General features: G+C 41.8%; 1 protein-coding gene across 3 annotated transcripts in view; it reads left to right on the top strand.

Moving 5' to 3' along the window:
• plxna3 (plexin A3) overlaps positions 1-24,773 on the top strand; it is an 85,580-nt gene that overhangs the window by 48,376 nt on the left and 12,431 nt on the right. For all 3 annotated transcript variants that reach the window (XM_061787316.1, XM_061787306.1, XM_061787297.1), the window contains 18 exons: positions 3,812-4,012; positions 5,995-6,091; positions 8,489-8,679; positions 8,754-8,902; positions 10,493-10,613; positions 10,784-10,920; positions 11,002-11,172; positions 11,297-11,390; positions 16,095-16,214; positions 16,581-16,700; positions 16,765-16,908; positions 19,442-19,676; positions 19,748-19,890; positions 20,001-20,156; positions 20,665-20,765; positions 20,853-20,919; positions 24,061-24,207; positions 24,280-24,439. In XM_061787316.1, coding sequence (XP_061643300.1) covers positions 3,812-4,012; positions 5,995-6,091; positions 8,489-8,679; positions 8,754-8,902; positions 10,493-10,613; positions 10,784-10,920; positions 11,002-11,172; positions 11,297-11,390; positions 16,095-16,214; positions 16,581-16,700; positions 16,765-16,908; positions 19,442-19,676; positions 19,748-19,890; positions 20,001-20,156; positions 20,665-20,765; positions 20,853-20,919; positions 24,061-24,207; positions 24,280-24,439 — 2,554 coding nt within the window. The remainder of the gene's footprint in view (positions 1-3,811; positions 4,013-5,994; positions 6,092-8,488; positions 8,680-8,753; positions 8,903-10,492; positions 10,614-10,783; positions 10,921-11,001; positions 11,173-11,296; positions 11,391-16,094; positions 16,215-16,580; positions 16,701-16,764; positions 16,909-19,441; positions 19,677-19,747; positions 19,891-20,000; positions 20,157-20,664; positions 20,766-20,852; positions 20,920-24,060; positions 24,208-24,279; positions 24,440-24,773) is intronic.

Raw genomic sequence — 24,773 nt, 5'->3', positions numbered from 1 at the left:
TGTGAATGTGAGTGTGAATGGTTGTTAAATGTGCCCTGCGATTGGCTGGCAACCAGTTCAGGGTGTACCCCGCCTCCTGACCGAAGATAGCTGGGATTGGCTCCAGCACTCCCGCAATCCTTGTGAGGATAAGCGGCTCAGAAAATGGATGGATGGATGGAAGTGTGTCCCTTTAAAGCCTCTCTCCACAGTCACTGCAGCATGCTGCGCTTTGGTCCTGTGGTGCTAACGGGCTTCCTGTCAGTCACAAGGCAATTAATTACTGTGGCGATGCTTGTTCATGAAGCTTTACGTCCTCGGAGAAAAACTGTTAGTGCGCGTGTGTGAATGAATGCATGCATGTATCCTGCTGCTGATCACGACTTTTCAATACCAACTGGTACTGTATGAGTTAATCATATGACACGGTCAAAACTAGCAATTGAAGTGCTTGCACTAGAGATGAAATGCTTTGAAAATGTGATATCAGGATTATAGTGACCAAGATAATTAAAGTGATGGAATTATCACAAATTTCCAATGAAATGGCAAAAAAAAAAAAAGTAAGGTACAAGTTTTATTTAGGAAACAAAAAATATAAAATGGGCAAACATACTGTATGCATAGGGCTTGGTGTTTTTTTCTCCTGCAAAAATCCAGTTTAGCTGCTGATGCTTTTGCTAATAATACAAAAAGGGGCCAAAAAGAACCATGTACGCTCAGAAACGCTAATTACGGTAGTGACCATAATTACAATCTAAAACGCTAATGTTAACCATTTGAAATGTTTTCACGGCTCATGGAAAAACCTTTTCATCCCTCGCTCACGCTAAGAGCCACTGTTTGATCACTCACACGTACATTTGAGTCTTTTCTCTTCCACTTGTTTCCGGCTGTCAAAAAACAAATCAAGAAGGCATTTCTCTGAAATCAAATTTGTGCCAAAAGAATCACACAAAACATTTTAAATCGCAAACAGCGACAATAATGCAACATTAAATTTTCGATCATCTTAAGGAAGTGTAAGTATCTATCATATATGTTATCAATGCTGTACTAGGAAGTAGTGATTTTGTAACATTATGCTAGTAACATGTTAGAAGTGCACAGCCACACTTTATCAACAATTAGGCAGCTAATAACCGTTAGCTATATTGCTAAGGTTAGCTACCATACTGACTAGTCCGTACTGTATACTATATGGCCATTGGCCACATAAAGACAGTTTTCCTTCTTATAATCTTTTGGTTTATTTCGATATTAGGTATGTATTTATATCAAATATTTTCCCCTCTGAAATATTTTAGTGCTTGCAGCAAACAACTCTAATGCATGGATAAATCTTGATCAACTAAGACCTCCATCAACTTACTGTCAAGTAATATCACATCTCGTGCTTTTTGTGTAATTTCGAATTTTCCCAGATTGAACAGTTGAGGATGAGGATGCATTCAATGTCCCTGGAGTGATAAAGTAGTTGAATGGACAGGAACACCAGGATCTTCTAAATGAACACCGACAAACTTTTAGGATAACGGTCTTCTTTGACCATGAATGTAAAAATAAAGTAACAATACATTGTGTTTGTTCATATATTTAATTGCAAAATAAAAATGTTATGCAACGTATAAAAGGTCCTTCATTACAGGTCTATTTTCGAAATAGTGCACTGCAAGTCAAGCTGGACAGAATATGACAACACAGACAGGAAGTCAGACAAGGAAATACACAGTCAATTTTAATATTCAATATTCACAGTCAATATTTTAAAATATATTCATTGCTATTGTATTAGCATCACTTACTGTATCAAAACAGGTACTGAATGAACAACAAATTAGCTTTGGAAAAATGACCTTGAAAGAAAATCTTGAAAGTTTATATTACTTGAAACTGAATACTGGACCATGTACACAAATGCCTAAAAAAAAAAAAAAAATACATATTTTCCAATTCTACAATCTTCACATTTCATTTTCACTTCACTCAGTCTTTGCAGAAGATCGGGTGTCTGAATGTAGAGTTCCCCTTCAAACAAGGTCAATATGATGGGATTTATTAATCCATGAAGGACATGAAAGTTATGGTTTGATAGGGGGCAACGCATGTCTAACACCACCAGCCGATCATCTGGGTCAAACTCAGCGCTGTGATCCCGGAGAGGTAGCTCCATTGGCTGAAAGACAGGAAGGTTAATTACATTAGACCAATGAAAACTGTTCAAACAAACCAAAGTTTGAAGCTGGGTCCATTCACTGATTTTTTTGGACACATAGTGGACTGTTTGCTAATTCTCATACCAGAAGAAGCCGTCTGGGGAAAACCACATTGGAAGCTAGCCCAAGACAGAAGTTAAAAGAGACTACATTAGCAATTTTAAATACCTTCTTATCTGTTTGCCATTTTACCACGGCATACAAATCTTAATGTTTCTAATAATAATCATTTACAAAAATAAATACTTACATACACACACACATACGCACACACACACACACGTATACATTATACATATACATACATATATCCTAATGCTTGTTTTCCTTCAAAAAAAATTTTTTTCAGAGGGGCAAACAGTTGATATAAATACAAACTTAATATTGACATAACATGACATAAACCCTAAGATTATAGAAAGGAAAACTGTATATCTGTAATTATTTTCTTTTTCTCAACACCAAGACGGGCTAACTTTAAAAGTAGATATTGTATATAATCAAGCTCTTGTAGGAAATGCTACAAGTTATTTCAGATTCCTGCTTCCCTTTTATGCTAATTCCGTCTTTAAACCGCACTGGTTATAAGTGTTTAATTTTATTCAGGAATGTATTTCTCAGATCATCATAAAATGATAAAGAAATGTGGCCAATGGCCATATAGTATACAGTACGGACGAGTCAGTATTGTAGCTAACCTTAGCAATATAGCTAATGGTTATTAGCTGCTAAATTGTTGATAAACTGTGGCTGTGCGCTTCTAACATGTTACTAGCATAATGTTACATCACGACTTTGTAGTATAGCATTGACAACATATATGATAGATACTTCCATCCATCCATTTTCTGTACCACTTTTCCTCACTAGGGTCGCGGGTGTGCTGGAGCCTATTCCAGCTATCTTCGGGCGAGAGGCAGGGTACACCCTGAACTGGTCGCCAGCCAATCGCAGGGCGCATACAAGCAACAACCATTCGCGCTCACATTCACACCTACGGGAAATTTAGTCTTCACTGAACCTACCATGCATGTTTTTTGGGGGGAAACCGGAGTACCCGGCGAAAACCCACGCAGGCACGGGGAGAACATGCGAACTCCGGGATTTGAACACCGGTCCTCAGAACTGTGAGGCAGAGGTACCAACCAGTTGCACACCATGCCTGATAGATACTTACACTTCCTTAAGGTGTCAATTAGGACGGGATTTCTCATAAAGCCCGCCAACCCGAGAGATTTGTGCCAAAAAGAAAACGCAAAAGGTCAGGCACAACAGTGCAGAAATTGGAACGTGAGCAAAAAGTCAGGCAGGGCAAATGCAAATATCGTCATCGCAAGCAAACAATATTTTCATTGCAACTAATAAATTTTTATTTATTTTTTTTTGCTTGAGTTCGATTATATCTCTCAATGTTTTAGTTTTTGTTTGGAATTCAATGTTTTTTTTTTTTTTTTTTTTTTTTGCTCGTCTTGTTTTTTGTTTGCGATTTAAAAAGTTTTGTGTGATCCTTTTTGGCATAAATCTGATGCCATACATTTTCAGCATCTATGTGAACTCGGAATGGTAATGCTAAAAACAACCAGGATCTTGCTGATCATGTGATTTTCCGTCCACAGGGCTGTCCTCAGATCTTGCCCACGTCCGACATCCTGGTGCCGGCCGGTCTGGTTCGTCCGATCACGTTGCGAGCGCGCAACCTACCACAGCCACAATCGGGTCAGAAGAACTACGAGTGTGTGTTTCACATCCAAGGGAAAGTCCAGCGCATACCGGCTGTGCGCTTCAACTCATCCTGCATACAGTGTCAGAACACCTCGGTAAGACTAGTTTACGCTGCTTGGTTGGCTCGCTTCAAAGTCCATCCATCCATCCATTTCCAACACCGCTTATCCTGGTTAGTCGCGGGGTGCTGGAGCCTATCCCAGCTGACTTGGGGCGAAAGGCGGACTACACCCTGAACTGGCCGCCAGTCAGTCGCAGGGCACATATAGACACGGACAACCATTCGCGCTCACATTCACACCGTCACTGAGTAGGAACTGAACCCACGCTGCCCGCACCAAAGTCAGGCGAGTGCACCACTATACCATCAGTGACTCGCTTCAAAGTCACACTGTCAAAATACAGTCCCCTCCAAAAGTATTGGAATGGCAAGGTCAATTCCTTTGTTTTTGTTGTATACTGAAGACATTTTGGTTTCAAATCAAAAGATGAATATGACACGAAAGTTCAGAATTCCAGCTTTCATTTCATGGTATTTATATCAAGATGTGTTAAACAAATCAGCACCTTTTGTTTGAAGCCACCCATTTTTCAAGTGTAGCAAAAGTATTGGAACATCCATCCATCCATTTTCCGTACCGCTTCTCCTCACTAGGGTCTGGCTTCAAATAAAATATGTAATCAGAAAAGAAGCCCAAAATTACTACTGAGTCTACTTTGGGGGGATTTTTTTTCTGCACACATTATTGCTAAATCTACAACTATGGAATAAGTGCCAATGTTCACAACATTAGGTCCTACTTAAGGCACAGGTTTATTGGTAGTTGACTCACAAGCACCAAAACCCGCCCTGCATAATATGCACTGACAGGCTTGCAAATGAGCCAACAAAGCAATCTAAACTGCGCTGCACACAAAGCCCAAGCAAGAAAACACACTTTTTGAGAGGAAAAAAAGATTACCTTAAGAGATCAGTTGTGCTACGCCATCAATATCTACACCGCCACGCCCCTCCCCCCGTCAAGCCCTAATAACTGGAAAATGTTAAAGTACAACGGCTCACATCCCCCACACTCATGCACAGCTTGCTTTTCCTCTAACTGAGACACACAGTCGTCCTCTCAGCACACTGACCTTCATTTGTCCTTGTGTCAGCAAACCAGTTGAATTTGTGTGTGTGTGTGGGGTGGTGGGGGTAAATGAAGTGGAAATTGAGCATTTAGCACCCCCCCCCCAAAAAAAAAACAACACTAGCATTGCTGCCATATTCCTGACTCAAACAATATATATATTTTTTTAGTAGCCTATCAATTTGTATGACTTGTTGTATTTTAGGGTTTTCCATGTTTCCCTCAACATGTAATGTAATTTGATCCCTAATCGAGTCGTTAAATCTGTACATTTTTGTTGGAGTTTAAATGTGAGGTGCAGTTGAAAATAGTTCAATACAACTGATTTTATTTCGTACCAAAGCACAACAACAACCGCCACAAGTCCTGAGTACAGGTAACTCATCTTTCAGTCTCTAATAACTAGTCTCATAAGAATTTGTGAGTGTGAGTGTGTTTGTGTGTGCTAAGGCTGCTTGGTGGGCTCAGCTGGATGATTTTAATGGAAATGGAAGCATTAGACACACACATAATCATTGTACCAACAGATGGACTCCAATGCAAATAGAGAGTTCTACCAAACCAGCGGAACAACAACAGGAATTAGAATGCAGAGCTAATCATTTGATGCTGGGTGAAATGGGGTCTAAGGTGGGCATTCTCCCACGTCCGTGTGCAAGATTTGTACCACACATGACAATTTCCTGTTAGAGGCATTGGAGCATCCACTGTACGGTGAACAGTTGTGAACACATTTGCCTCAAGATAGAGAGATTTTGAGTTTGAATCTCTGCTACGTGGGTTCCTGTGTGGAAATTCTGGGTTTTTCCTCCCGCATTCCAAAAATATGTTAGCATGTTTGCTTCGGTGAAGTCTCTAAATTGTCCATAGGCGTCAATGTAAGTGCTTTTTATTGTCGAGATATAACGTGATGTGTTGTCATATTTGTGTGGACGTTTGTGTCGTAGTACTGGTACGAGGGAACGGAGGCAGCTGACCTTCCAGTGGACTTCAACATCGTCTGGGATGGAGACTTCTTTATTGACAAGCCAGTGTCCATGAAAGGTAGTGCGAACTGACACAGTTTTCCGGACTTAGCGTTTACTGCTCACATGACCGTGGGTGTGATCAGTTTTCCTATGTCCAAACTGATGTTTTGCTTAAAACACAAAGAGAATATGCCTGCTCTCTAGGAGGGCTAAGGAAATAACATTATTCACATTTGAGAGCATGAAATCAGACAATTTAGACATTTTCAAAGACACTGATGCCGTGTGACTCACGTAACCCAACTAACAAGGTTTTCAAGATACAAGTCGCTTGGACTTTTTTGATTCGACTTGCAAGCAAAAATTTGAGATACGAGCGCTGCATGGTGGCAGTGATCTCAACACAGCTCACTTCACAACAAACAGCAGTTTGCATAGTGGCACACACCAGAAGGAGCTGCAGTGACTTCATCATGACGCGCAAACTGCTTAATTGTTTTGTATGCTATTTAATCTGCTATATGCGAAACATCACATGACCAAACCCGGAAAACAGGTTTGCTGAATTCTTGTGCATGGTACGCTAATGAGCATGACTACAAATGTTTACATGATTGTTTGAAGCCAAACTTGCTTAAAAAACAATTCTTTATGGCTGGTGTCTTCGGACAACAGTTAAATACATGCAAATCATTTATTTATACAAATGTAATGCATGTAAACACGAACGAAGCCTGAACATCAGATATTGCAATCTCTTCTGGGTCTGTGGTGACATCTTGTGTTAAACAACTACATTGTAAACATTTTATGTACCTACTGTTGCTTTGTAACGGCACCATTCACCCGAAGCGGGAGGAAGTGCTTAGAGCCGTGTTGCCGAATGCGGAAGTAGGTTGCACATATACCGCATTACGTTATTACTATGTTTTCATAAAGTACATTGCTATTTTCCTTATTCAAAAACATATTACAGTTTTTTGGAGAGGCTGGAACGAATTGATGGCATTTCCTTTCGTTTTGATGGCCAACGACGATTTGAGATGCATGTTTTGAGTTACGAGCTTGGTCACATCACAAATGAAACTCATATCTCAAGGCACCACTCTACAGTTGTACCTTGACTTACGGGTGACCCGACTTACGAGTCTTTCGAGTAACGAGGAATCGCTCATTCTATTTGGTTTGTCTTGTGAGACAAAATTTGAGTTACAAGCTAGTTTCAGATACACCGCCACTTGATTGATGTGAAAGAAAAAGGAGTGTGACAGTCGCCGATGCACTTTCAGCCATCTGTTGAATGGGACAAGCAGACAAACACAAATACAAAATGAAAACACTTACAAGAAACATAGAGAAGATTAACTAAATGCACTGCAGCACTTGACGTCGCTCACTAGGCCACACCACTGACAGGCACACCTCATATGATTACTAAACAGTGTGTGACTATTGATTTAATTACACTTAATAAACCAGTTTATTTCTTAATTTCTTTACGTTTCTCTTTAATATTGTTATGTTTTTATGCTACACGGTGCTATTTTTCTTTATTAAAAACAAATTGTATTTTTTGGGTGGATGGAACAGATTAATGGTATTTAATTTCATCCATCCATCCATTTTCTGAGCCGGTTATCCTCACAAGGGTCGCGGATGTGCTGGAGCCTATCCCAGCTATCATCGGGCAGGAGGCGGGGTATACCCTGAACTGGTTGCCAGCCAATTGTTTTTTATTCATATGACGTATACTTTACCATATTGCAGGATTTTGAGTGTATGCTGTATTTTTTGTGGTAAAATAATTGCTTCCTAGCCTAAAACATTAAAACTGTAAAAAAAAAAAAATAATTATTAGAACACATTACAAGGAATAAAATGTGTGTAGTATACAGTACTACAGTACATTACTGTATGTTTAATAGTTTAAAAGGTGTTTAAGAGTATAGAAAGTGTTTAAGTGTATGGTAGTAGTTAATAGGAGTGGAGTGTGGGGAAGATTAATAAGATTCTGTGGAGATTCATACAGCTTTAAAATATTATTTTAAAAAATGTGGTCGCTACTTCTCGGATTTCACCTATTTCAGGGGTGGTCCAGAATCTAACCCCTGCAATAAATGAGGAATTACTGTATGAGATAAATTAGTTAAGAGCTTTGCCACATAATTAATGAAACACGAAAGTCAAGGTGCCACTGTAATAATAAAAAGAAGTTGGTAAACCTTTTCACTTCATTTCCATTTTGTGTGCAATAAGGTTGTTGACAAGAACCATGTGTTTACTGAATATTTGTGTCCAATTGGGCATTTCATTATCTGGTTACTTATGCTTTACTGTTTGTGTATGTTTTAACTGTTTGGTAATTAATCTTTTGGCCGCTATGGAGAGTTTTAATAATTGGCTGGAAAAAGTACTTACTTGTGAACAATTTGTCCCCTCCTCTTCCCTTGCTTGTGTGGCGCTGTGTACTCAGCGTTGCTATACAAGTGCGAGGCTCAGCGCTCCAGCTGCGGTCAGTGCCTGAAAGCATCTACAGCCTTCCAGTGTGGCTGGTGCGCCGAAAGCAGGAAGTGCGTGCTGCGTCAGCACTGCGCGGCGCCCGAGCACAGCTGGATGCACCACGGACGCCACAACGTGCGTTGCAGCCATCCGTGCATCAAAAAGGTAGGAGTGCCCACGCGCCGCCTTGGCACCACGCACACCCCTGCCTGCCCTCCATTGACAGTCTGGTCCCGCAGATCGCCCCTTTGACGGGACCTCGAGAAGGGGGGACTCGCGTAACCATTGAGGGGGAGAACCTGGGCCTGCAGGTGAAGGAGATTACGCACGTGCAGGTGGCTGGCGTTCGCTGTAACCCTGTCCCCTCGCTGTACGTCAGCGCAGAGAGGTCAGTGAGAACCAAACAAGCATTTATCACATACTTAATGTACTGTCGAGAACATTAGTACAAACAAAAAGAACAATGTAACATTTAAGTCCTAGAGAACGTGAGTCCAGGAAGCCTATATGTTGCTATGCAGGAACAACAAAGTATTTGGGATCATGTGTCGTTATCTGACAGCTGCCTTATCCACATCTTTATACCTGAATTGTATTAATTCTAGCTGGATAAATGAATAATATCTAAGAATGTTTATATATACTGTATAGTCTAACTGAACTTTTAAAACAAAGGGTTAAAAAGCAAACACATGCTACATGCCTCATCACAATTTTTGCTAATTGAGCATGACCTGCACTGTACAACACCTCACTCTGGTTTAACTCTTTTGTTAATTCAAAATACAGTACCTCCAAATAATTTGCCACTAAATCCATAAAATTCCATTGAGACCTTCTACTCTCTTTATAAATTCCACACTGTGTGTATGACAAAAGAAAGAGCTTGTTGCTGTAGCCCTCGGATGTTTGTCATTGGCTGGCTTCAGCTTTCATGCCACGGCCAACATAAAATGAGGTTTGTCATTGGCTGGCTTTAGCGCTGAATTTAAGAGCAAGCGAAAAATGAGCTGTATGTGGAGTTGCGAGTGGGCAAAATTATCGTTGATGTCAATGATTTCAACATATTAACAGTTTTTCTCAGATGCTTTGGCTCAATGATTGAAACTCGGACCCACTTGATCTTTATCGGCACATTCAGAGAGCAGCAGAAGTCTTCTCCTCCAAATGTGTGAAAACATTTCCATTGTTTTGACGTTTCCCAGACCTTTTTCAAAACCGTTAACACAGCACTAACCCAAAGATTCATTTTTCAAAAGATTTCAACACAGCTGTCAATCATAGACATATTTTTTCATACAAAATTGATATGATTCCCATCCCAAGAACCGCAAATGAATTGGATTCCCTTTGCAAAACGAAAGAAATTTTTTTCCCTCACAACCAGTTGGATTCACTTTATGTAACGATGATTTGTTAAAGCACCCAAGAATGATTCAATTAGCAATCATTCCTCACCCAGCGATAAATGGTGCTCACCTCTGAATAACTTGTATCTTCAATCAAGGAAGAAGGAACTAAGAGACAACTTTTGAGAGGAAGAGGCCATGGCAGAGGGACCAGAGGAAGAGGACTGAAATGTGTGGTGTAGCAACACGAGTAGGAAGACAACCCAGACCATGGATTTTCAATGAAATTCGGGCCAGAATTGTTGACCATGTCATCAGCCATGTGCTAACAGGGTAGGCTGTCAGTATCACCATGTGTACTGCCATCTCCAACGATGGGGTCCTCTGCCTACACCCCTTCCATTGGTCCCTACAACAAAGAATGACACATAACCTTCCTCAATTCACTGCTGCACAGGTTAATTTATCCTAGAGAGAGGATACTGTTGAGGCCTAGCATGACTTCTTATATCATCATTTGTGTACCACCACTCCCGCCTTGTGAACCAAGTTTTTTTTAAGAACAACCAAGTAAACTGTAATTGTATGTATGTGTGTGTGTGTGTGTGTGTGTGTGTGTGCACATGCAGGGTAGTGTGCGACATGGCCGAGGCGCTTCTGCCTCACTCTCCCGGTGGTGCAGTGGAGTTGTGTATTGGCGTGTGCAGCGCTGAGTACCGCACCATGTCCACGCAAGCGTACGCGTTCGTGGTGAGACTTTGTTCATAACCTTTCGTTTGTCTCATTGTTCATTGTTGCAAGTCTCACGCACACTCTTTATGTGTTCTCTCACTCTCTCTCTCTCTCTCTCTCTCTCTCTCTCTCTCTCTCTCTCTCTCTCTCTCACACACACACACACACACACACACATACGGACACAGAGTCCCAGTTTGAGCAACGTTCGTCCAGATAGAGGTCCAGTTTCCGGGGGAACCAGACTGACAGTGGCCGGTCGGAACTTGGACGCTGGCAGCAGCTTGTCTGTCTTCATCGACAAAGACGAGTGTCTGTTTGTCAAGTGAGTCATGAAAACAGGAATCATTCTTCACAGCAACAGAAGTCAAAGTGGAACATTCTTTTTATTCTTCTTTTCATCCAGACGCAACAATCGGGAAGTAGTCTGCATCACTCCCGCCTCGCCGTCTGGTGTTGGCCCCGCCCCCATCCGCCTGATAATCGACAAGGCGGAAGTGACCAACTCAGAGATCAAATACACGTACACGGAGGACCCGACTGTCACCGCCATCGAACCTAACTGGTCCATCCTCAAGTAGGCCTCCGCCCAATTTTACTGTCCACCAACAGTATAGATCTCTGACACTCCCTGTATGTGTGTGTGCGTGTGTGTGTGCGTGTGTGTGTGCCTGTGTGTGTGTGTGTGTGTGCGCGAGTAGTGGCAGCACAGTGATCACAGTGACAGGAACCAACCTGCTCACCATCCAGGAACCCAAAGTCAGAGCCAAATATGGGGGTGTGGAGACCAATAATGTAAGGCTAAGTCACATGGTTATGATATCACATCGCTATGCCATTACATTGTTATGACATCACACTCTAATGCATCAGGTGGTCATGGCATCACATCGTTATGACATCACCTTTAAATTATATTGCGTGGTTATGATGTGACCTTCCAACCCCCTTTTTATGACATCACATTGTTATAGCATCATATGTTCATAGCATCACGTTTATAACACATGGTTATGACATCACAATTGTTACGATGTCACATTACAACAGCACATGGTTATGACACCGCATGGTTATGACAACACGTTATGATATCACATGGTCATGATGTCATATGGCTATGACACCACATTTTCTGACATGTTATGACAACACATTGTTATGACAACATGACATCACATTTTATAAATCACACGGTTATTATAACACATTATGACATAACATGATGTAACATTTTATATATTAGATGGTTATGATGTCACAATGTTATGATGTCACATTGTTATGACACAACATGGTATGACATCACATGGTTAAGACAACACATGAAAATACATTATGACATACAGTGGGTAGGGAAAGTATTCAGACCCCATTAAAATGTTCACACTTTTTTATATTGCAGCCATTTGCTAAAATCATTTAATTGATTTTTTTTCCTCATTTATGTACACACAGCACCCCATATTGACAGAAAAAAAGGAATTGTTGAAATGTTTCCAGATTTATTAAAAAAGAAAAACTGAAATATCACACAGCCATATGTATTCAGACCCTTAGCTGTGACACTCATATATTTAACTGTCCATTTCTTCTAATCATCCTTGAGATGGTGCTACACCTTCAATTGAGTCCAGCTGTGTTTGATTTTACTGATTGGACTTGTTGAGGAAAGCCACACACCTGTCAAGATAAGACCTTGCAGCTCACAGTGCATGTCAGAGCAAATGAGAATTATGAGGTCAAAGGAACTGCCTGAAGAGCTCAGAGACAGAATAGTGGCAGGGCACAGATCTGGTCAAGGTTACAAAAAAATTCTGCTGCACTTAAGGTTCCTAAGAGCACAGTGGCCTCCACATCCTTAAATGGAAGATGTTTGGGACGAACAAAATCCTTCCGAGTGCTGGCCATCCGGCCAAACTGAGCAATCGGGGAGAAGAGCCTTGGTGAGAGAGAAAGAAAAACCCAAAGATCACTGTGGCTGAGCTCAAGAGATGCAGTCGGGAGATGGGAGAAAGTTGTAGAAAGTCAACCATCACTGCAGCCCTCCACCAGTCGGGGCTTTATGGCAGAGTGGGCCGACGGAAGCCTCTCCTCAGTGCAAGACACATGAAAGCCCACATGGAGATTGCTAAAAGACACCTGAAGGACTCCAAGATGGTAAGAAATAAGACCAAGACAGAACTTTTGGGCCTTAATTCTAAGCGGTATATGTGGCGAAAACCAGGCACTGCTCATCACCTGTCCAATAGAGTCCCAACTGTGAAGCATGGTGGTGGCAGCATCATGCTGTGGGGGTGTCTTTCAGCTACAGGGACAGGACGACTGGTTGCAATCAAAGGAAAGTTGAATGCGGCCAAGTACAGGGATATCCTGGACGAAAATCTTCTCCAGAGTGCTCAGGACCTCAGACTGGACCAAAGGTTCCCCTTCCAACAAGACAATGAGCCTAAGCACACAGCTAAAATAACGAGGGAGTGGCTTCAGAACAACTCTGTGACTGTTCTTGACTGGCCCAGCCAGAGCCCTGACTTAAACCCAATTGAGCATCTCTGGAGAGACGTGAAAATGGCTGTCCGGCAATGTTCACCATCCAACCTGAAAGAAGCGCATAGGATCTGCAAGGAGGAATGGCAGATGATCCCCAAATCCAGGTGTGAAAAACCTGTTGCATCATTCCCAAAAAGACTTATGGCTGTATTAGCTCAAAAGCGTTCTTCTACTAAATACTGAGTAAAGGGTCTCAATACTTATGGCTGTGTCATATTTCAGTTTTTCTTTTTTAATAAATCTGCAAAAATTTCAGCAATTCAGTTTTTTCTGTCAATATGGGGTGCTATGTGTACATTAATGAGGAAAAAAAATCAATTAAATGATTTTAGTAAATGTGTCACGAGTCTATCCAGACAGGACCCAAGAGCAGGCGGAGGCTGAGAGGTTGTGATGAAAAGTTTTATTGAACAAAGGGGAATGGAGATGGTCCTTGAGATATGCTGGAGGGTTGTTGACGCACTGAACGTGTGGCAGGCGGTGGCGAGGACAGGCGGCTGGCTTGATGTCGTGGATCCGTGGAACACGGAGGGAACACTGAGGACAAGGAGAGACACAGAGGGCGAGAGGGGCACTTTGCGCCCCTCTCTTTCTGTGAAGAAAGAGAGGGCGAGAGGGGCGCAAAGTGCCACCAGGCTCCAACAAAAAGGACTGCAGGGCACCGCTCATGACAAAATGGCTGCAATATAACAAAGAGTGAATATTGGTCATGACATTACAAGGTTATGAAAACACATTGTTATGAAAACATTATGATATCCATACATGCAAATCAGTCGCCTTTCAGCGAAATTCGCCGTTTTGAACTCAAAATAGGCCATTTACGTGAATCGTATAGATCCGATGAGTTTTTCCTGAAGGGGGTGTCCGCCCTCGCTGCTGCCGTCGCTGTCGCCTACGTCATAGGTTGTTTTGTACTACTTGAGTGCTCGATCCATTCCACACATCCACCATCCACACTCAGCTGTAATTTCTGAATATTACTCCGTGACACACTAATATGCGAGAGCATTGGCCTGAGGTTCCGCCCTTGCCCTCGGGACCTGCTTTGGATAAGTCACAGGAGTTGACAAGACCAGAAAAAACACTTCTGCTGTTAAAAAGTAACGGTACTTCGTTACAATGATCTAAATGTCGCTTGCTACTTTTATTTATCAATTATTGCTTATTTCGTGCGTGACTTTGACTTCCGCATTGGGCGCTCTTTGCACCAATCCATTTTAAGCGCTAGTGACATTTAAGTCTAGTTCACCAATCAAACGACACATGACCTCACACGTCTTCGATTGGGCTTCCCAGGCATAGGTATTAATACTAGATAAGCCAGCCCTGCTGATCATCGTGCGGCCATGTTGGGAAGGTCGTCGTTACCATGAAGGCAACGGCGCAATACTCGTGTTTACATTTAGACAAACAAAAACAACAGCTTTCATGTATTGTAGTGTTTTTCTGGCACTGTCTGCCCAAACGTGGATATTTCAGCTCACTTATAACTTGAGAAAACACCATCCAGTAAATTGCAGATATTTTGTTGTAGTTTTGGCTATGCATACACACACGCGCACACACTCAGAGCAACATCAGAATTTGCACATTCATATTTTATTTTGTAATTTTTTTTAATTGATGTACATGCTATGGTTAAAATAATAAAATATAGTAATTTTTTTGGAGGACTAATTTTTACTTTTACTTGAGTCACATTATTGTCAAGTAATAGTACCGTTACTTGAGTACAATATTTGGCTACTCTACCCACTTCTGGAGCAGATACCCTTACTTGAGGACAATGTTTGGCCACTCTAACCACCTCTGGAGCAGACATCCTCTATTGCCACTCTTACGCTTAAGCAACATTTTTGCTCATCAGATCAGCCAGTGTCGTATTTGTTGCACTGGTCTTTTGTATTTTCGCGTTGAAGTGCTGCGGGTCGTGGCCCTGGTTGTGGTCCCAGCGGAACCGCGAAGCACACGTAACATCGGCGACAAGCGCTGATCCACTAACACATCTTGTATTAATTAGGAAACATGCCTACAATTATCTTAGTTAGTTAGTTTACATATGTTACTGTTAAATGTATTAAGCTCCGAAGCGATGTTAGGGATTATATCACAACACAGAATTAACTAACTTCAAATTCAGAACTGGCCAATAAAAACAGAAAAATACTGTACTTAATATTTTCCTGGAGGATGTATTTGGGATTAGCCTTTGAAGTTGGTTATAATGAAAAATGAAGTGAAACAGAAAATGATTTTACTCAATTATTTTCAAGATTGAGAGTGCTTAAAGAGGAGGATGCTATTCATGTGGCACAGCTGAAAGCTGGCATCAGGTGCAGGTGGAGATGGGCCTGGCTCAAGTTGAAGGCCAAAACAAAAAAGCAAAGGAAGGAGGCAAATTTAATTTTAACCTTAAATTTATACATCAACTTGTACTTGAGCCGTGTAAAGACATTTTTCTGCGTGAAGATATATATATATATTTTGCCTTATTTTACTGTTCACAGTCTTCCAGATTGCTTATTTTAAAATTTTAAAAAATCTCTGCCCCCCAGACCCTACAATGTTTTGGGTTTTTTGTCACCTTTTTCATGCCTTATTATGATGTCACATGTTATGACATAACATTGTTTGATGTCACAATGTTATTATAATGTCCTATTGTTGTGACATAACATTGTTATGACACAACATGGTTATGACGTCAGATGGTCATGAAAATACAGGGTTATGAAAATACATTATGACATAAGTCATAACATTATTATGACCTCACATGGTTATTATAATGTCACATTGTTATGACACCACATTGTTATGACATTACATGGTTATTATGATGTCACATTGTTATTACATAACATAGTTATTATAATGTCACATTGTTATGACACAACATGGTTATGACTTTACATGGTTATGACCTCCTCTCATGCATCTCCCCAGTTCTGCACGGCGGTCAATGACAGCGTTATGACGTGTTTGGCTCCTGGCCTGGTCTACGGCAAACCCAACCCACCAGAAGGGGTGCTGCATGCCGACGAGTTTGGCTTCATCTTGGATCAGGTGATGCGCATCGCCATGATGGCTAATGTACTGTGACACAAGATCGCTCTGACATGAAGACATGTCTGCTCTGAACAATAAAGGGGACATAGAGTAGCACTGAAAATTGTCTAAAATCAGGACCACTGCTGGTCAGTCTAACAAAAGCAGCCATTGGCCCAGCAGTATGTGGGGCGGGATGAATTCTGGCCCACACGAGACAGTGCCACACATTAAAGAGTCCATTTTTAATGATATGTCCCCTATAAAAAAACATAAAGTTTTATTTTTGATCCTGAATGTGATAATGTTCAACTTTCCTATGAGTAAATCCATGTTATTGATGTTGTTGTTGATCGTTTGGTGTGATGAAATTTTGGCCATCAGGTGTCATCTCTACTGGTGCTTAACTCCACCCCCTTCACACACTACCCCAACCCAACCTTCGACCCTCTGGGCAACTCTGGAATCTTGGAGGTAAAGCCAGGGTCCCCCATCATCCTCAAGGTAAGAACCAACCACACAGGAAGTAGGGACTTGGAGCAGGATGTGTGAACTGCGTTGTTTGCAGGGTAAGAACCTGGTCCCATCCGCCCCCGGCAACAACCGTCTCAACTACACGGTTCTGATTGGTGAATCTCCCTGCTTGTTGACGGTGTCAGAACATCAGCTGCTTTGTGATTCGCCAGAGCTGACCGGAGAGCAACGCGTTTTGGTGAGCGAGCCCTCAACCCACCATAGCCCTTTATATTAACCAACAAATCCATGTTTGGGGAATAGCTCATTGGCGGTGGAAGTGCGATGACGCTTATGTCGGCACTTCACAACCCTTAAAAACAGCAATTACTACTTTCCTATTAACCATTTGATTACATTTTCGATGCAGTGGTCCATATTTTCATTTTTTTAAATCCATATTTGGCAAACGACATGACTTGAGCAGTGAGCCATGTGCGGCTCCTGAGCTGTTAACCTCTATGACAGCCAACAGCAATCCAGACCTTTGTCTGGATCATCTTGAAAAGTTTATCACCCTCCTTTTTCTTATCATTCCACTAATTTTCACTATTTTGATCCTCCCACATTTCTCCAATAAGTCCAACAATTCCAACTTTAAAATATTTACCTCATTCAGGACATCAGCGGAACTATTTTAAATACGGATTCCCGAAATTCCTACATTTCTCACAACTCAACATTTTCCATGAAAAAACAATTCCCACTGACATCAATGGAGATGTTTTTCCAAATTCAACAAATTTTTCCATTTTTCACAATTTATTCAAACAAACTTCACAGCATATTCAACTGATTCAAACTTTAAACTGTTCAGGACATGTTGGTAATTATTTTTCACATCCCCCAATTCCCAAATTTGTAATTTTTCCACATTTTTCATGATAACATTCTCAAATCAATGCAGAAATTCCATCCATTCTCAACACCGCTTATCCTGATTAGAGCCGCGGGGTGCTGGAGCTTATGTCACCCGACTTCGGGCGAAAGGCGGACTAAACCCTGAATTGGTCGCTAGTCAGTCGCAGGACACATATAGACACGGACAAACATTCACACTCACATTCACACCGTCACTGAGTGGGAACTGACCAAACGCTGCCTGCACAGAAGTCAGGCGAGTGTACCACTACAGCACCAGTGACTTGCTCAGTGCAAACATTTCATGTGTATTTCCTCCTTCCACATTTCTTGACCGATTCGATCCATTCCGACTTCAAACTGTTCAATTTTACGCTTCATAATGTGCCAGACAGGTCTGGACTGCAGGCAGGCCAGTCTAGTACCCGCACTCTTTTACTACGAAGCCACACTGTTGTAACACATGCAGAACGTGGTTTGGCATTGTCTTGCTGAAATAAGCAGGGGCATCCATGAAAAAGACGTTGCTTGGATGGCAGCATGTTTCTCCAAAACCTGTATGTACCTTTCAGAATTAATGGTGCCTTCACAGATGTGTAAGTTACCCATGCCATTGGCACTAACACAGCCCCATACCATCACAGATGCTGGCTTTAGAACTTTGCGTCCATAACAGTCCGGATGGTTCTTTTCCTCTTCGGCCCGGAGGACACGACGTCCACAATTTCCAAAAACAATTTGAAACGTGGACTCGTCGGACCACAGAACACTTTTCCACTTTGCATCAGTCCATCTTAGATGAGCTCGGTCCCAGAGAAGCCGGCGGCGTTTCTGGGTGTTGTTGATAAATGGCTTTTGCTTTGCTTAGTAGAGCTTCAAGTTGCACTTACGGATGTAGCGCCGAACTGTATTTACTGACATTGGTTTTCTGGAGTGTTCCTTAGCCCATGTGGTGATATCCTTTACACATTGATGTCGGTTTTTGATGCAGTGCCGCCTGAGGGATCGAAGGTCACGGGCATTCAATGTTGGTTTTCGGCCTTGCCGCTTACATGCAGTGATTTCTCCAGATTCTCTGAACCTTTTGATGATGATATGGACTGTAGATGATGAAATCCCTAAATTCCTTTCAATTGTAGGTTTAGGAACATTGTCCTTAAACTGTTCGACTATTTTCTCACACACTTGTTCACAAATAGGTGAACCTTGCCCCATCTTTGCTTGTGAATGACTGAGGAATTCAGGGAAACTCCTTTTATACCCAATCATGGCACCCACCTGTTCCCAATTAGCCTGTTCACCTCTGGGATGTTCCAAACAGGTGTTTGATGAGCATTCCTCAACTTTCTCAGTCTTTTTTCCCACATGTCCTTTTTTGGAACGTGTTTCAGCCACAAAATTCTAAATTAATGATTATTTGCTAAAAACAATCAAGTTTATCAGTTTGAACATTAAATATCTTGTCTTTGTAGTGTATTCAATGAAATATAGGTTGAACATGATTTGCAAATCATTGTGTTCTGTTTTTATTTATGTTTAACACGTCACAACTTCATTGGAATTGGGGTTGTACAATGGTTATCACATTCCCAAAATTACCACATTTTTACACAAAAAATCTAGATTACGAGATATTATACAGGTTGACTTCATCTTTACACATCTCGTGACTGATTCAAACCATTCCAACTTCAAGTCTCACATAGATTTCAATAATTCTGTTAATTCCACAGCATTTCACTACACCATCAACTCTTCAGCATTCACACGCAATTTCTATACAAATTGGATTCTCTATTTATTATTAATAACCGTCCTCACCCGCTGTTGGGTGGTAGTCGGCCTTAACCTTCAGCTGTATTCCCCTGTAGATCCTGGTCGGAGGTCTGGAGTTCTCTCCGGGAACTCTCCACATTTATTCGGACAGTGCCCTCACGCTGCCTGCCATCATCGGCATTGGCGCGGGCGGCGGCGTGCTGCTGGTCGCCATCATCGCCGTGCTGATCGCCTACAAGCGGAAGACGCGGGACGCTGACCGCACCCTGAAGCGTCTCCAGCTGCAGATGGACAACCTGGAGAGCAGGGTGGCGCTGGAGTGCAAAGAGGGTGCGCACACCTACACACAACCACCACACACGTGTGTATATGTTCTGTTAACACATAACGTTTTTGTGCAGCCTTTGCCGAGTTGCAGACCGACATTCAGGAACTGACCAACGACATGGACGGAGTGAAGATTCCCTTCTTGGAATATCGCACTTACACCTTGAGGGTCATGTTCCCCGGAATAGAAGAACATCCAGTACTCAAGGAGCTGGATGTATGTCTCACACACACACACACACACACGCACACACACACACACGCTACTTTACAAAACCACAGTCAGTATTGACAACTTAACGACTTGTATGACTGTGTCTATTTCAGTCTCCGGCCAACGTGGAGAAAGCCCTCCGACTCTTCAGTCAGCTTCTCAACAACAAAATGTTCCTGTTGACCTTCATCCACACACTAGAGACTCAAAGGTCGTTTTCCATGCGGGACCGTGGAAACGTGGCTTCGTTGCTGATGGCTGCGCTGCAGGTACTCCTGGTTGCTAAATGGTGCTGACCCTACCAAAGGCCGTTATCTCTTGAAATTTGGTTCTCTTTGAAATAAAATGTTTCCCATTGGGATCAATTCTACTTAACTGTAAAGTTGAAGTAACTTTAACTAAATTTTGTAGTTAATGTTGTGTCCATTGTTTGTCAATATGTGCCCTGACATTAACTGGTGACCAGTTCATTGTTTGTCTACATGTACCCTGTCAATACAGTATGTGGCTTGCCATAGAATTTGGACCAGTCTGTTTTTGTCTACTTGTACCCTGACGTTGGCTGACCTGGTGACCAGTCCATTTTTCGTCTATACGTGTCCTGACACTGTTCATACGGCAATCTATCTTTTGATCACAAGTGACAAGCTTGTGGCAAATAATCGGTCGTCATTGACTACCTAGCTAGCTAGCACGCGCAGCTAGCATAGCATTTTTTAACATGAACTTGGGGAGAGTGTCATGGTTGCTATGCTAATGGCCGTGGCTTTGCATCAGGGTCGCATGGAGTACGCCACGGTGGTACTCAAGCAACTGCTGGTCGACCTGATCGAGAAGAACCTGGAGAATCGGAACCACCCCAAACTCTTGCTGAGGAGGTCAGTGTGTGACCATTCACATTGACCGACCCCGTCTGTGGGCTACTGCTCCATGCCCCCGTTTGACCTTTTAACTGTGTGTTGCAGGACAGAGTCTGTGGCTGAAAAGATGCTAACCAACTGGTTTACCTTCCTCCTGTATCGCTTCCTCAAGGTGATTGACATGCTCACATTTGTTTTTGTGAGGGAAGAAAACATGCAAACTAGCATATCTTTCTATGTCTGTCTGTCTGTCTGTCTATAATATAGTGTAGGTGTTCCTTGGAAGCTACTTGGTGCCTGTGGGCACCAGGTTGGTGATCCCTGAAGTATTTACAATTAAACATTAAACTATTTTAGGCTTTTAACTTTTTTCTACAAAAAAAATTAAAGTGAAAAAACAGAATCGCTGCAAAACACAAACTATACGTTAAATTATGTACATACAAATACAAAAATCAGCATCCAATTTGTCTACAGTTAAGATTGGCATTGAGAAACACCTCAAGCTTTGAGAAGCTGACACTGTTTCTTCTGTCTGTTTGGAAATCCTCTGCCCTGTTTTGGAGAAGAATCGCTCAGAAGGGACTGTTTGCAACAGTTCTATTAGACACAATGGTACCTGCGTTAATGTTTTTTTCCAGAATTTGTTTTGTCAATAAATTTGAAACGTGTCCAGATTGTTCTTGTCCTACTACTGTCACTCGTTTCCTTATCAGTCTCACGTCTAACCTTTCCGTGTGTGTGTGTGCACTGCCGACCCTCCACCCCTCTGCTCACCTGGGAAGGAGAGAAAAAAAGGCAGCTGGGCTCTCCTCATTAAGATCAAAGAGGCTGATTGTTTAGCGAGTGAGAGTCTCGTCTTTGCAAGCAGCCAGTCATATTACAGCACCACCCCCCCACACAAAAAAAAGGGAATTACCGGTAATGAACAGTGTTACTGTAATTGAAACCTTGACTTTTCAAAACCTCGGTATACCTTCAACACTGTAATCGACCCATGCCTACCTGTGACCTTCGATCAATCAAGTGGCGCTGCATGAAAAATCTATCTATCTATCTATCTATCTATCTGTCTGTCTGTCTGTCTGTCTCTCTATCTATAATATATAACATAAAGTGGGTACGAAAAGTATTCAGACCCCCTTAAATTTTTCACTCTTTGTTATATTGGAGCCATTTGCTAAAATCATTTAAGACAGAAATATCACACAGGCATAAGTATTCAGAACCTTTGCTCAGTATTTAGTAAAAGCACCCTTTTGAGCTAATACAGCCATGAGTCTTTTTGGGAAGGATGCAACAAGTTTTTCACACCTGGATTTCGGGATCCTCTCCAGTTCTGTCAGGTTGGATGGTGAACGTTGGTGGACAGCCATTTTCAGGTCTCTCCAGAGATGCTCAAGTGGGTTTAAGTCAGGGCTCTGGCAGGACCATTCAAGAAGAGTCACGGAGTTGTTCTGAAGCCGCTCCTTCATTATTTTAGCTGTGTGCTTAGGGTCATTGTCTTGTTGGAAGGTGAAGCCCAGTGTGAGGTCCAGAGCACTCTGGAGAAGATTTTCTTTCAGGATATCCCTGTACTTGGCCGCATTCATCTTTCCTTCGATTGCAACCAGTCGCCCTGTCCCTGCAGCTGAAAAACACCCCCATAGCATGATGTTGCCACCACCATGCTTCACTGTTGGGACTGTATTGGACAGGTGATGATCAGTGCCTGGTTTTCTCCACACATACCGCTTAGAATTAAGGCCAAAAAGTTCTTTCTTGGTCGGATCAGACCAGATAATCTTATTTCTCGCAATCTTGGAGTCCTTCAGGTGTTTTTTAGCAAACTCCATGCGGGCTTTCATGTGTCTTGCACTGAGGAGAGGCTTCCGTCGGGCCACTCTGCCATAAAGCTCTGACTGGTGGAGGGCTGCAGTGATGGTTGACTTAATAGAACTTTCTCCCATCTCCCGACTGCATCCCTGGAGCTCAGCCACAGTGATCTTTGGGTTCTTCTTTACCTCTCTCACCAAGGCTCTTCTCCCCCGATTGTTCAGTTTGGCCGGACGGCCAGCTCTAGGAAGGGTTGTGGTCGTCCCAAACGTCTTCCATTTAAGGATTATGGAGGCCACTGTGCTCTTAGGAACCTTAAGTGCAGCAGAATCTTTTTTGTAACCTTGGCCAGATCTGTGCCTTGCCACAATTCGGTCTCTGAGCCCTTCAGGCAGTTCCTTTGACCTTATGATGCTCATTTTCTCTGACATGCACTGTGAGGTGTAAGGTCTTATGTAGACAGGTGTGTGGCTTTCCTAATCAAGTCCAATCAGTATAATCAAACACAGCTGGACTCCAATGAAGATGTAGAACCATCTTAAGGATGATCAGAAGAAATGGACAGCACCCGAGTTCAATATGTGAGTGTCACAGCACAGGGTCTGTATACTTATGGCTGTGTGATATTTCAGTTTTACTTTTTTTTTAATAAATCTGCAAAAATTTCAACAATTCCGTTTTTTTTTCTGTCAAAATGGGGTGCTGTGTGTACATTAATGAGGAAAAAATAACTTAAATGGTTTTAGCAAACAACTGCAATATAACAAAGAGTGAAAAATTTAAGGGGGTCTGAATACTTTCTGTACCCACTGTATATTATCCACTGTCTACTATTCAATTTACAGTAAACAAAGTTTGTAACATTTGATTAATAAACTGTTAACAACTTTGCATAAAAACCTGACCCGTACAAGAGAAACGGATGTCATTTTTAGATTCAGTGATGCAAAGTTGTCCTAAATCAGTTGAAAAAAATTGTTACGAGACAATTCATTACTATTACAATGTAATTCACTTTACATGAGATACGTTTACTAGAATTATGTTGCGAGTTACACCGCTCACAGTCACATTACATTCACTGTGATTCTGAATTGATTCACTACAATTATGATACGATTCACTCAAATCATGATACTATTAAGTGCAATTACGATACGATTCACTCCAATTACTCTGGTTATAACACAACTGACTTCAGTTTTGACACAATTCATTACAATTATTACATTTCATTACATTTACTCCTGTTACAATACGATTCACTCTAATCATAAAATGATTCATTCCGATTACAACACAATTCACTCAAATTATGTTATGTTCCACCCTGATTATTATACGATTGACTACAGTTAGGACATGATACACTTCAATTATGTTACAATTCACTACTATTATGTTATGATTCACTACACGAGCCAACTGCAAGAGTTTGGTGGACAGGTAACTCACTCGGTAATATAACCTAAAATGTGTTTTTTCCTCTCTCTTTCAGGAGTGTGCTGGCGAGCCTCTGTTCATGCTCTACTGCGCCATCAAGCAACAGATGGAGAAAGGCCCCATTGATGCCATCACGGGTGAAGCACGTTACTCCCTGAGTGAAGACAAACTCATTAGGCAGCAGATCGACTACAAGCAGCTGGTAACATGCACGCTCGCATATGCTCGCACACGCATGCAGACACGCCTCTGCTGACCATATCATCTCCTTCAGACATTGATGTGCATCCCTCCGGAGGGAGAGGCAGGCACGGAGGTGCCGGTCAAGGTGTTGAACTGTGACACGGTGACACAGGTCAAAGACAAGCTGCTGGACGCAGTCTTCAAGGGGATCCCCTTCTCGCAGCGACCGCAGGCCGACGACATGGACCTCGGTAACGCGCATTCCATAAACGAACAAACATGTTAGGGATAGTCATCTGGATGCCTAACATACTGTACCATAAGATGATACGATTCACTACAATTACAATAAAATTCACTCCGATTACAATAAGAATCCCTTCAATTACGATATGATTCACTACAATTCAGTGGAATTTGCATTGATTAATATACATTTCACTACAATTATGATATAATCTACTACGATTACAAAACACTTCACTCCAATTATGATATGATTCACTCCAATTACAATAAGATTCACTTCAATTACAATATGATTCACTATAATTAGATAAAAGTTACATTAATTATTATACTTTT

The sequence above is a fragment of the Phyllopteryx taeniolatus genome, chromosome 1 (genome assembly GCF_024500385.1).
Source record: "Phyllopteryx taeniolatus isolate TA_2022b chromosome 1, UOR_Ptae_1.2, whole genome shotgun sequence".
Lineage (NCBI taxonomy): Eukaryota > Metazoa > Chordata > Actinopteri > Syngnathiformes > Syngnathidae > Phyllopteryx > Phyllopteryx taeniolatus.
Note: the sequence above shows the minus strand (reverse complement) of the source record. Positions and strands in the feature narration are given on the sequence as shown.